Below are 13,696 nucleotides of genomic sequence, written 5' to 3' on the forward strand. Positions count from 1 at the left end.
AGAGTATGGCCCCCAGACACCCTTTTAGCTCAATGGTGAAGTTATCTCCAACGTTCACCGTTCTGCCTCGGAGGGGACAGCCCCGTAAAACCAAATGAGACTAACGAGGTACAGTAGTCCAGTGACAAGGGCCAGAAGGCAGAAGGGGATAAGGAAGGTGGTGATAGGGAACCCAAGGTTGAGTAAGGATATTGTTGATGTGTTGTGAGATTGTTAACCATTGTCATAGGGCAACATGCATAGTAACTGTTAAATGAGAAACTCTTTTGTGCTGTTAAGCCTTCATCTTAAGTGAGAATAGCAGCACAATTGGAAGAGCGTAGTCAATGTCACTGAACTGTGCATGCAGAAATTTCTGAAATGGTGTATCTTTGGCTACGTGTATTTTCACCAAAAAAAAAAAGGTTGAGAAGTTAGAGGGTTGACACGTTGTGGGGTTGTTAACCAATGTCATAAAACAGTATGTGTACTACTGTTTCATGAGAAACTATTTGTTCTGTAAACCTTCACCTGAAGTACAGTAAAAAAAAAAAAAAATTTCTAAATTACAGTAGTTCAGTACAACAACTAAGAGGGCACTATCATTAAATACCATTTAATTCTATTCCAAATGAGGGTACTAGATTTAATTTTCTTTTTTTCTCGTAAGAGTGTCAAAAGTGAAAGAAAATACTTAATGGATTGCATTTTGGTTGTTCAAGACAGTCTGTTACAAGGGTGCCAAGACCATTCAGTGCAACAAAGTACAGCCTTTTCAACAAACGATGCTGGACATCTGGGTCTCCCCATGTGGAATAAAGTTAAACTCTCACTCATATAATATACAAAACGTGATTTAAAATTGGATCAAAGACATAAATTTACAAGTCAAAACTATAAAACTCTTAGAAGAAAAGAGGGGTAGAGCTTCGTGACCTTGTATTAGGCAATGGCAAACTGGCAAATGACAAAAGCATCTGTGACAAAAGAAAAACGACATCACTGGACTTCATCAAAATTACAATTTTTGTGCATCAAAGGGCACTAATCGGACTGTTGTTGTTGTTCGTTGCTGTGGAGTCACTTCAGAGGGTCTTGTATTCAGAATATATAAAGAGCTCTTATAACTCACAACAAAAAGACAAACAACCCAATTAAAAAAAAGGCAAAGGACTTGAATAGATATATCTCCAAAGATATACAAATGGCCAATAAGCACATAAAATGATGCTCAACCTCATTAGTCATTAGGGAATTGCAAATCTAAACTCCAATGATATATCACTTCATACCCATCAAGATGGCTAGAATCAAACAAAAAGAAAATAACAACTGTTAGTGAAAATACAGAGACTGGAACACTCATCCACTGCTGGTGGGGATGTAAAATGGGGCATCCACTGTGGAAAACAGTTTGGTGGTTCCTCAAAAAGTTAAACATGGAATTACCATCTGACGCAGAGATTATAAATTTAATAAACCCTGACATCAAAAACAATAAAACGCTCAGTGAAACCAACAAAGCATTACAGCAAGTAGAAAAAAATAGAATAGCAAGAAATGCTTTAAGAAAACACATCTTAAGAAGTCTATTTTCTATTTGAAAATACAATGAAGCCGACTTTGTAGATTCAGTTAAATGGCATGAGAAAATCAAAGCTGGAAATAGTCAATAAGCATTTACAGTAAGGCAACAGGACGTGCTCCTCACTTTACTGAACAGCACAGGCAGCCATTTCCAAGCTCCAGCCACTCTTCATACAGCTCTCCACCTTGGCTGACGGCTAAGGATTTCTCCACCGCACTTCCTAGAATAATCGACAAGCAGCATCGTTCAGATTATGTTCACTAGCCAACCAAAACACAGATGAGGACCCTCAACAACGCAGCAGAGCTCAAGGCAGAAACTACATTTTATCACTAGTATCCTTTCATCCTATTCATGCAACCTCAATATTTAAATTACAGGACTCTAGACTATTTCAGCTTTTTTCTTCTTTAAAATAAATAAGAGGACTTACACCCAAAAAAAGGCAAGTCCAAAACTATAACTCCTACCTGTCTCTTCTTTAGGCCTCTGATGCACCCGTGTCCATTTCCTAAGGCAGCTGTTTGAAGGTGCTCTTTCTTGGCCCTGCTTGACTTTCTAGATGGACTAGTATGTTCCATATTTGGGTTTTCATCTATACTCCCTTCAGCCTCTTAACGGATTTTCTCATCTATTCTCACTCATTTAACAATTAAACTTTAGTCAAACACACACAAGTTTCCTAATAATGCTTACTTGAGAAAGGATAAAGGATATTTGAGATTCTGAGATATGTGTTATCATATAAAAACAATTAAAATGTTTTACTTTTTCTCCATAAAGGAATATAATGAAGCCAGGGAGGAGTTCTATATGTGCAGTAAAGCAAATGGCAAAAAAAAAATTTGAGTAGTTTTTTATTTATATTTTTTTGTTCATATTTTAGCTAAGTGGTGATAAAGAGCTTTAAAAGGGACTGCTACAGAATTCAGGGTGCAGAGAAACTTAATAAAATGTGAAGGAAAGTATTAAGAATGCTGTGAAGGACACAACTGTGAAAAGGACCCAGAAAGAATGAAAAAACTCAGGAGAAATAACAGCAAATGTAACCAGGATTAATCACAGGGTCCAAAGGAAGGTCAGTAAATAAGGAACTAAAAAACTAAAGATTAGAAACTGTAGGGCTTTTACTGACAATACTTCTCTAAGTTTACTGAAAGAGAAGCGCAGCAAACCAGTTATCAGGTTGAACTAACAGGCTTCCCATCCTACTCATAAAACCCACCGCCTTTACTAGTTCACTACAACTGAAGCGGAGGTACATTTTAAGAAACATCCTAACAGAAATTATACTTTCTAGGCCTAAAGTGAGCTTTTATTAAAATACACACCTGAGAAGAAAAACCCCTAGAAAAGTAATAAAAGTATTCTAACTCTGCTACATAGAAGGAGCGCTGGTGGCACAATAGTTAAGCACCCAACAGAACCAAAAGGTCAGAGGTTTGAACCCACCAGCTGCTCCTTGGGAGAAAGATGCAACAGTCAGCTTCCTTAAAGAGTTACAGCCTTGGAAACCCTATGGGGGCAGTTCTACTCTGTCCTACAGGGTCACTATGAGTTGGAATTGACTCGATGGCAAAGTTTAAAAAAAAAAAAACTTCCTTTCATATGTTTAGATTTTTACTTCTGTAGTTATTTATTTCATGTAAAAATATAATTCTGTTGGTGTGAATTTAAAAATTACACAAAATACAACTTTGTAGAAACTATCTGATTTCAGGATCTCAAAGTTGTGCAAAACAAAGCTTTGTAGAAAGTAATCAATTTTTCCAAAGCTATCTGTATTCACGTGCTCACAGTACAAAAACCTGTGTTTTCATTTTCAATATGGGATATCAATTCATCAGCAGAATCAACTGTCCAGTAAATTGCTGTAGCCCAGCAATCACTGAATTTTACTTACCTTCCCCAAATTCATTCAAAATAACAGCTATTCTTTTACTATGTTGCTCTGTCAAAATATAGTTAAGAAGTGTTGTCTTCCCAGCACCTAGAAAATATATTTGTTTTAAATAACAAAATTCAAAGACTAATTTTAAAAGCACATAAAGAGTCTTAGTGTTCTTAAGCATTTTTTTCTATTTTGCAAATAATATTTAACTAAAGTATAGAAGGTGCCCTGGTGACGCAGTGGTTAAGAGCTCAGCTGCTAAACAAAAGGTCGGCAGTTGGAATCCACTAGCCACTCCTTGGAAACCCTATGGGGCAGTTCTACTCTGTCCTGTAGCATTGCTATGAGTCAGAATTGACTCAACAGCAATGGGTTTTTGTTTACAGTATAGAAGGTTCTATAGGAAAATATTAAAGCATCCTTTGAAAAGAGTTACAAAATATCTTATGCAGACATAAAATCCTATATTTACAAATACTCCTACAAGTTGGATCACACGGTTTTTTTTTTCCCAACCTCATACGGCAAAAATAATATGCCTTCTTCATTACTCACAAAATAATGAGGGTATCTGAATTTGAATGATAAACTAATGGGTCCCAAGGAATAAATACTCACATAGCTTATAAAATATATCATTTCCTTTACATGATGACAATGTTTCTTGGCCAAGAATACACGGCCTACTTCCCGAAGATTTACATATTAAAGGCCTATCTTCTAATTCAAGATCCAACATTAACCAGACAGCAGCCCAGCCTGGTTACTTCAGTATACTTAAAACAAGCTACAAAACTGACTATACATCTGAGAAGCGAGGGGTGGCTGCAGGAAGTGTTCACAACGGACAGAAGGACAAAACATTCAGTGTCAAGAAAGATAAATTCATACTGTTACACTAACTTAATCCAGTAGGTGGCATATTAAACCTACTATGTTCAACTCAAGAAAAACATGTCTTAATTATGACCTACAGGCAACAAAGTTCATAGACAAAAAAAAAAAGTTAACTGCATAGTAGTGTATTTCAATTGTATGACTATATTGTTTATTTATCCATTTTTCTGTTGTGGACATTTGGACTGTTGCCAATGTCTTGCTATTACAAACAATACTGCTAAGAACTTTTATATGGAAGCTTGTACATGTCTCTTGGAGAACATATGGAAGTTTTCTAGGGTATATAACTAGGAGAGAATTAGGGTACGAATATCTTTAGCATTTGTTGTTAACATTCCTTTAAAAGCTTTAGAAGAGATGAAAAGCTTACGTTTAGTGTACTTTTGGAAGCGCAACATCATAAACATGTGAAGTAAAGAATGGAAGGGACTTAAAACCAGTCCCAGTGTGAGATAAACAGGTCCTGAACGTGGGTGCGACACAGGGTGGTGGCAATGGAAATCAAAAAGAAGGGGTATACGAAAGAGACCTGATACAGGTAGACCCCGACTTAAGACGTATTGTTACAACGTTACTACCTTTTTTTTTTTTTTACATCTTTTCCTTGGTAATATGTACTACATACAATGTTGCAGTGTAATTTGCTGATGTTATCATGATCAGATGTTCACTGGCAGATGTTCAACGTTATGATTTATAAAGATATTGATAATAAAAGGCAATAATAACGAAAACTAAAAAAAAAATGAGGTATTCAACGTGCGTCAGAACTGACTGACGACGGAGTCATCAGAACAGAGCCCCATCGTAAGTTGGGGACTATCTGTAGTAGAATTGCTAGGGCTTAATAACTGACCATATGACAAAGAAAAAGACTTTAAGACACAGCTCATTCATTCAGAAGTCCCTCTGGACCCGACTTTACGGCGGGCCTTGGGGGAAATGAAGAAGGTGGAGACAAAAGTCTCCGCCTTCATGGGACTTAGAGACACCGTGGGAGTCGCGCTGCGAGGGCACTCAGATGACTAGAGGCACCTATGTCACAGGAGGACGCCTTCTATAGATGTACTACATGACAAGAAGCACCTAAGAGGGACGGCGAGCAGAGGAGTGACAGCAGGAAGAAAAGTATCCCGGGGATAAAATACCTGGCACCTTTTAGAAGAAGTCAAATTAATGTGATGAGGCTAGTGTGGCACAGTGGTTAAGAGCATGGCTGCTAACCAAACGATCGGCAGTTCGAATCCACCAGCCGCTCCTTGAAAAAGCCACAGGGCAGTTTTACTCTGTCCTACGGGGTTGCTATGAGTTGGAATCCACTCAACGGCAACGGGTCTGGGGTCACAGAGGCTGGCAAGCTGGAGAGACTGGCAAGAGCCAGATCATGCAGGACGTCGTAATTCCTGCTAAGGTATCTAAGCTTTACCTTAAATGGAAGTCATTAAAGGGTGTGACATAATCAGACAGACACTTATAAAAATCATCAGGCCTAAAATACGAAAAATATATTAAAGGGCAATCAGACTCAAGACTGGGTTAGGAGTCTTTTGAAGACTTTCAGGTAGTTAAGATCTTGGGAGTCCTCCCTGGCGGGTGCAAATGGTTAAGCGCTAGGCCTCAAGTTTGTACTGGGTTCTAGGATCAATCCAAGAACGGTACTATTTCCCCAAACTCGTAACATTTTATTTACATGTTGAATTTTTTCCCGCCTTTTTAATAGGGTCCTGTATTTATTCTAGCCCTTCTATTTAAGATTTTAAAGTAATGTCTCTCAAACTTCTCCACTGAAGTACCTCTAGTGTAAACCTATTACCTGCCCCTGGGGAAAATCAGACCCTTGGAAACCTCTGGTTCAGGGGACCCTCAGCGCCTCCCGAACAGCCTGTTTGAGAAACACGGTCTTGGAGGGCTAAGGTTTTATTCCTATATCCGCCCGCGGTGCTTTGCAAACATTCCAAAAATGTCTCAGAAAAAGGCACTTCCCGCAAAGGGCCGGTGGGGAAGGGGCTGCGCTGAGCAGCACTCCTGTATCGGGCCTTCTAAGCCGCCGGCACACCCTTTAAGGGAACAGGCTTATAAGGTAGGTGTTTCCGCCCCACGTGGCCGATGAGAAACCGCGCTCAGACAGCCGACCGGCCCCGCTCGCGTTCTCCCGCGAGGAGGTGCAGAAAGGCACCGTAACTCGCTCGGGGCCCCGGGGGCGGGTCCGGCGTCCAACCGCAAAGCCAGGACTCGTTTCAAAACCGAGGCCCGCTGACCGGCGCCCTGGAAAAGCGCATGCAGCGCCGCGGGCTCCGAGCACGCAGCTCGGCGACGAGCGTCAGCCCCGGGGGAGCACGCGGCCCGGCCCCTCCCGCGGAGACGTGTGCGCTCGGCCACGACGCCCCAGGAAGGCGCCCGTCGGCTCCAAAACTCCCGGCTCACTTTCCGACCGGGAGGGTCAGTTACCTAAATACCCGCTGATAATTGTGACTGGGATCTTGGCGCCGGGGCCAGGCTTTTCCTCCTCCTCTCTGCGTTTCGTCTCAATGGGAACCAATTCAGGACAGTCCTCCTCCGCTTGCTCTTCCTCCTCAGCCTCAGCGCCATTAGCCTGTAACATGTTGGCCTACCGCACGACTCCTCAGCTTAGGAGCCGGAAAAAAGCCGGAACCAAAATATGCCACCCGCAGCGGCGCAGGCGGAGCACGCCGCACTAGGTCCCTGAACGTCATCACGCCGCGACGCGTAGCTCCACCCAGTCCCGCCCCAGCTACCTGCGCTCAGGCTGAGGCCGGCCACGCCTGCTTAGCCACGCCCCCTGGCGTGGCTCCCGAACTTGAGGGAGACGGGGCGGAGTCAGTAGGCGGAAGAACCAGCCCGTCCTGAAGGTGTCGTTGTTTGGTGCCGCTGCCCGAGTAACTACTGGCTGTTGGCAGAGCTGAGGCAAGGATGGTTGGAAACAGAAGCGGGTGCCCTGATCTAAAAACAGTGCCTGTAGGGCATAGACTTTCTCAACTTGACATTTTTTTTAGTCTCATTAAAAATATTTTTGAATTCATCGGGGAAAGAACTGAAGGTTGTGACGCTGCAGTGTTACTTGGTTACAGAGAAATGAGGGCAATTGAGGTTTTTTCTTTTTTTATAAATTACATATAAAACCGGTTGCCATCAAGTCGATTCTGATTCACAACGACCTCTTGTGAGTCAGAGCAGAACTGTGCTCCACAGAATTTTCAGTGGCTGATTTCTCAGGAGTAGATTGCCAGGCCTTTCTTCTGAGGCACCTCTGGTTGGATTCAAACCTCCAACCTTTCAGTTACCAGCCCAGTGCATCACCCCTGGACTCCGTAAGTGAAACAAGTCAGTCATAAAAAGACCACATATTGTGTAATTCCATTTATATGAAATGTCCAAAATAAGCAAATCCATAGAGACAGAAAGCAGATTACTGGTTGCTATGGGCTGGGAGCAGAGAAGTATGGGGAGCGACTGCTAACAGGTACGGGGTTTCATTTGGGGGTGATGAAAATGTTCTAAAGTTGATTGTGGTGATAGGGCAACTCTGTAAATATATGTACGCAAAACCACTGAATTGTACAGTTTAAGTAGATGAATTGTATGGCACGTGAATTATTTCTTAATAAAGCCACTATTTAAAACAAATTCAAGGAACATCTGTACATCACAATGTGGTTACTGCCAGTGTGCATTTGCAGAGAAACCCTGGCTTCAGGTCCTGCCCTCGGCAGTTGCAAGTCTCGGCCATCCGGGCAGAGTTAAATCAGAACCTATGTGGTGATTCCCAGATTAAGCCATTAATTAAAATTTAAAAAAAAAAAAAAAACCGTTGCTGTCTACTCAATTCCGACTCATGGGGAGCCCATGTGTTACACGGTACAACTGCTCCGTAGGGTTTTCTTGGCTGTAATCTTTATGGAAGCAGATCTCCAGGGTTTTCTTCCAAGGGACCACTGGGTGGATTTGAACCGCCAACCTTTAGGTTAGTAGTCGAGCAAAACTTTGTGCCACCCAGGGACCCTAAGCCATTCATAGATGTGAGTGTAAAGATTACAGCTTGATAAAACTTTTCCTCTAGTCTGTTTGCATATTTTCAGCAAGATACCTAGCCATGGATTCTGTGGAGTCCTCCCAACTTCTTTTCTGACTCCAGTAACTAGAGAGAACTTAGCAAGCACGTGACTGAAGTGGTGTGGGTTTTGATTTATTCTGATATAGGACTTGCGATCTCAGCTCTCTCTGGATGTAAAGAAGAAGTGTTTTTTTACTTCTGTTATAAGACAATTTTATCTGTTCTATTTTGAGTGAGCCTTTGTTGTTGTTTCCTTTAAAATCCGAATCCATAATGTGTTGAGCCCTTACCATTTGATAAGCATTATGCTAACTAAATGCCTTAAATGCAGTATTTCATTTAACGCTTCAAGGTAAATACTATTTGTATGCTCATTTTATAGATAAGGAAACTGAGGCTTAGGAAGGTTAAATAACTTGCCCAACATCATACAATCAGTAAGTGGCAGTCCTGGGACTCAATCTGGATCTGCCTGGCACTGAATCCCATGCTCTTCTAAACCAAACTTATTTCAGTAATGGGCCAGATAGTAAATATTTTAGGCTTTACACTCCAGGAGACAAAGTTGATGATATTATGTAGATACTTATAAAAGAGAAAATAAATTTCCACAAATTTTGAAATTTGAATTTCGTCTTATTTCCACATGTCATGAAATATTCTTCTTCTTATAATTTTTTTCAATCCACTAAAAATGTAAAAACCCCTTCTTAGCTTGTGGGCCATACAAAAAGGGACAGTGGGCCACAGTTTGCCAACCCCTGCTCTAAGCTGATAGCATGTACCTTCATAAGTTGAATTAAATGAAACATTGCAAAAATAGATCATCCTTACTATTTTAAACTCAGTTTGTAAATCATTCACCATTACAGCAACCTCTTTTCCCTAAAGCGTTAGGTGGCACAGTTACCCCTGTACTAATATTCCGAGGAAGGTCGGAAGCTGAGAGGCTTAAACTATTTCTCCAAGGCACTGATACCTGGCCTCGCAAGACCCAATTTGCGCAGCACTTGAGTCTTTCTGGCGCCCCCATGTGTGTCAGAGTAGAACTGTGCTTCACAGGGTTTTCAGGGGCTGATTTGTCAGAAGTAGATTGCCAGGCCTTTCTTCCAAGGCATCTCTGGTGGACTTGTAACTCCAACTTTTCAGTTAGCAGCCAAGCTCGTCAATCACTTGCACCACCCAGGGACTCCATGAGTGAGAGTCAGCTTGATGGCAACAGGTTGGTTTTTGAGTTTTTGTGTCGTGGTAGGAGCACCCCTCGGCGGGGACAGAGCAGAGCAGATAAGCTCTCTCCCTGCCTGGATTCCCAAAGCTCAGCTTCATGCCAGTAACCCTGCCGTGTGTCCTTGGGCACAATTCCCTACTGCTCGCCTTTGCCTCTTAAGTTATTTGCTCTGAAGAATTAGGACAGTCACCTTGAGAAATAGTAAGGACAGTAGCAATGTCCAAATCATAGGGAAGCTAAAAACAATGCCGACTTGGTTTTGTTTTTCTCTCATTTTTGCAACTTCCTGCAGAGGAAAGAACACATCGGGGCCAGCGACAGCTACTGGTTTACAGGAAAGGCAACTAGCGTTTCAAAAGTGACCCAGTTCCTCTTATGCAGCTGTGGCAAAAACCAAATAAACAAATCAATGTTAAGAGGTTTAATGTTTACTCATTTGTTTGATGTTTTTCATTAGGAGCGCATGAACTTATTGGGAACATCGCTAAAAAGCCAGAGACCAACAGTTTTTGTTCATGCGACAGCTTTAGTTAAGGTAAAACAACAAAAGCAGAAAACTGTTGAGTTGATTCACGAGCCCCATGTGTGTCAGAGTAGAACTGTGCTCCACAGGGTTTTCAGTGGCTCATTTTTCTGAAGTAGATTGCCAGGCCTTTCTTCTGAGGCATCTCTGGGTGGACTCGACCCTCCAATCTTCCAGTTAGCAGCTGAGCGATTTAATCATTTGCACCAGCCTGTGACTCCTAATTAAGGTAGAATATCAATATCCAAGCACCACAGGGGCCTCTGTGAAGTTAGACAACCACTGCAGGGACGTGAAATAGTATTTCCTTCCCAGAAAACTGAAGGTGGCTGGCAAGTGAAATATGTACATTTTGGTGTTTTTAGGGGGCGTGACTTTCATTTCGAAGACTGTCAGTAATACTGCTTGAATTCATTATCTTATCTGGTGAAACTAAACAAAAAATGTGCAATGATTTATGTTGTAATCATTTAGGAAGCAATGTAAATAATACCCTCTTCCTTTGTCAATAGAAATCTGAAACTGACAGTTGTGGCTTTGTTTACGTCTCACTTACTAATTTTTATGGTTTTAGAGAAGCATATTCCGAAAACCACAGGCACCTGCCCATGCTTTCTTAAATGTAAGCATAAGACACAGAAACAAATGAAACATCTCCGTTCTTGCTTCCTCTTCCTCCTCCTCCTCCAAATGCCCTCAGCGAATGTTTATTTACATTTAACTGAAATACTGTGCTGTTGGCAAAGCCGTGTCTTCCTGGGCTTAGAGATCGGTGCTGTTTCCAGTCGTAGCTCTGTATCTTCAGCCATTAAGAAACCCAAAACCAAAACCAAACCCATTGCTGTCAAGTCGATTCTGACTCATAGCAACCCTGTAGGACAGAGCAGAACTGTCCTGTAGGGTTTCCAAGGCTGTAATCTTTATGGAAGCAGACTGTCACATCTTTCTCCCACAGACTGACTCGTGGATTCGAACCTCCGACCTTTTGGTTAGCAGCTGAGCACTTAACCACTGCACCACCAGGTCCCTTAATTCTGGGAGCCATTAGGCACCAGAATTTCATTTAAGGAGAAAGATTCATGAATTCTGTCCTTAGCTTGGTTTACTTGCTTTCCTGCTAAAATTGCCTGAATGCTTACTTTCTGCCCTGGAGTCTCAGTATAGACTGCTCCAGATACATGGTCGTGTATATTTTCAAGTCATCTCAGCCACTTCCCCACCTCAGTCTCAATCACGCCATCTTTTTTTCAGGGAACTTCCTTTAAATCAACACCATTCAGCATATTTAAATGATATGTCTATCATTTAAAAGTTCTTGAGTTAAGGACGCTATTACCCACCCTACCCTTCTTTAATAGTAGTAGAACCCCTGATTTTTAGCTCGGTATGTGGTGTTCAGCCACTGCCCATCTGTCAGGTTGCAGTACCATGGTGGCTCGTGTGCTGCAATGATGCTGGAAGCTGTGCTACTGGTCTTCCAAACACCAACAGGGTCCCCCGTGGTGGATAGGTTTCAGCGATGCTTCTAGACTAAGACAGACTAGGAAGAAAGGCCTGGCAATCCACTTCCAAAAATTAGCCAGTGAAAACCCTGAGGGTCATAACCGAATATTGTCTGATTATAGTGCTGGAAGATGAGTATTACACTGATGTACTACCATCAACTAATCTATAGACCTTATTCCTGTTTTGCCAGTTGTTCCATGACGTTTCTTTTCTGGACCAGGATCCAGTCCGTGATCTGACATTGCATTTAGTTGTCACGTCTCCATAGGCCACTTTAATCAGGCGCATTTCTCAGTCTTTGTCATTCATGACCTTGATCCCTTTGAAGAGTGACAGTTATTTTGCAGAATGTGGCTCGATTTAGGTTCAGCTGATGTTTCCTAGGATTAAATCCAGGTTATGCATGTTCAGCAGGAAGATCACACCGGTGATGTTGTGTCTTCTCTGAGCATCACGTCAGGAAGCACGTGATGTCTGTATGTCCCTTCACTGGTGACATTTACTTTGATCACTTGGTTAAAATGTTGTCTGCCGGTTTCCCCACCGTTAAGTTTTCCCCTCTGGAGTTAATAAGTAACTTGTGGGGAGATACCTTGAGACTATGTAGCTATCTTGTTTGTCATCACGCTTCAGGCCACTAACGTTATCATCCACTCACCATTCTTTGTTTAAACATACAGTTTTGTAAAGGTATAATCTACATAGCATAAAATTCATGCACTCTAAGCATACAATTCATTGAGTTTCAATAAGCGTATACAATTGTGCAGCAATCACCACCACCCAGTTTAGAACGCTTCCAACATCCTAAAGAGTTCCTTTGTGTCTGTTTGCAATCAGTCTTCCCCCTACCTCCGTCCCAGGCAACCACTACACGGTTTTCTGTCTGTCTTCTATTTAAATGTATACAGTGCATCAATTTCCTCTCTCATTGTTATTGGCTTGCTTGACTTTTTACCCCTGTTGATCTGCACACGAACAGATATTATATAGTTTAGGAATGAGAAGACTTTGTTTCTATCACGTCGTTGGGTCTATGACACAGGACGCTGACTGGGAGTGAAGAGAAGTGAGCCATTCATTGGTTGTTGTCATTGTTAGTTACCTTCAAGTTGGCTTCGACTCATGGTGTGTAACACAATGGAACGTTTCCCAGTCCTGCGCCATCCTCATGGTCACTGGTAGGTTTGAGTCCATTGTTGCGGCTGTTGTGTCAAGCACCTCACTGAGGGTTACCCTCATTTTCTCCGAACCTCTACCACCACGCGTCTTTATCACCAGGTGGCTTGCACATTCCTGGATGCCGAAAGCTATGCCACTGGTATTTCAAATGCCAGCAGGATCCCTCATGGTGGACAGGATTTAGATGAACTGCCAGACTAAGACAGACTAGGAAAGAGGACCTGGCTGTGTGCTTCTGAAAAAATTGGCCAGTGAAAACCTTATGAATAGCGTGGAACATTGTCTGATATAGTGCCGAAGATTAGTCCCTCAAGCTGAAAGGCACTCAAAATACGACTGGGGAAGAGCTGTCTCCTCAAAGCAGAGTCCACTTTAATGACGTGGATGGAGTCAAGCTTTCGGGACCTTCATTTGCTGATGTGGTGGGACTCAAAATGAGAAAAAACAGCTGCAAACATCCATTAATAATCGGAACATGGACTGTACGAATTGGGAATCTAGGAAATTTGGAAGTCCTCAAAAATGAAATGGAATGCATAAAAATCAATATCCTAGGCATTAGTAAGCTGAGATAGACTGGTATTGGCCATTTTGAATCAGACAATCACGTGGTTTACTATGATGGGAATGGCAAATTGAAGAGGAATGGCGTTGCATTCATGGTCAAAAAGAACATCTCAAGATCTATCTGGAAATAAATGCTGTCAGTGATGATATCCATATGCCTGCAAGGAAGACCAGTTAATGCGACTGTTAGTCAAATTTACACACCAACTACTAAGGCCAAAGATCAGGAAATTGAAGATTTTTACTAACTTCTGCAGTCT

The 13,696-nt window shown here is 41.9% G+C and overlaps 1 protein-coding gene across 9 annotated transcripts in view; it reads right to left on the reverse strand.

Moving 5' to 3' along the window:
- The window catches only part of LOC101347554 (COBW domain containing 1-like), a 40,225-nt gene extending 33,170 nt beyond the window's left edge, over positions 1 to 7,055 (reverse strand). For 2 of the 9 annotated variants that reach the window (XM_023742644.1, XM_023742642.1), the window contains exons 1-3: positions 6,807 to 7,044; positions 3,471 to 3,557; positions 1,691 to 1,787 (exon numbers count right to left, since the gene is read on the reverse strand). In XM_023742644.1, coding sequence (XP_023598412.1) covers positions 1,691 to 1,787; positions 3,471 to 3,557; positions 6,807 to 6,960 — 338 coding nt within the window. In that variant the 5' untranslated portion in view covers positions 6,961 to 7,044. Of the gene's footprint in view, positions 1 to 1,663; positions 3,055 to 3,470; positions 3,558 to 6,806 lie in introns of those variants that run through there. The other 7 variants (XM_023742641.1, XM_004388682.3, XM_023742643.1 and 4 more) reach the window with 7 other exon arrangements.
- Between the last annotated feature and the right edge of the window lie 6,641 nt (positions 7,056 to 13,696).

This window comes from Trichechus manatus, unplaced genomic scaffold, assembly GCF_000243295.1.
Source record: "Trichechus manatus latirostris isolate Lorelei unplaced genomic scaffold, TriManLat1.0 scaffold00214, whole genome shotgun sequence".
Taxonomy (NCBI): domain Eukaryota; kingdom Metazoa; phylum Chordata; class Mammalia; order Sirenia; family Trichechidae; genus Trichechus; species Trichechus manatus.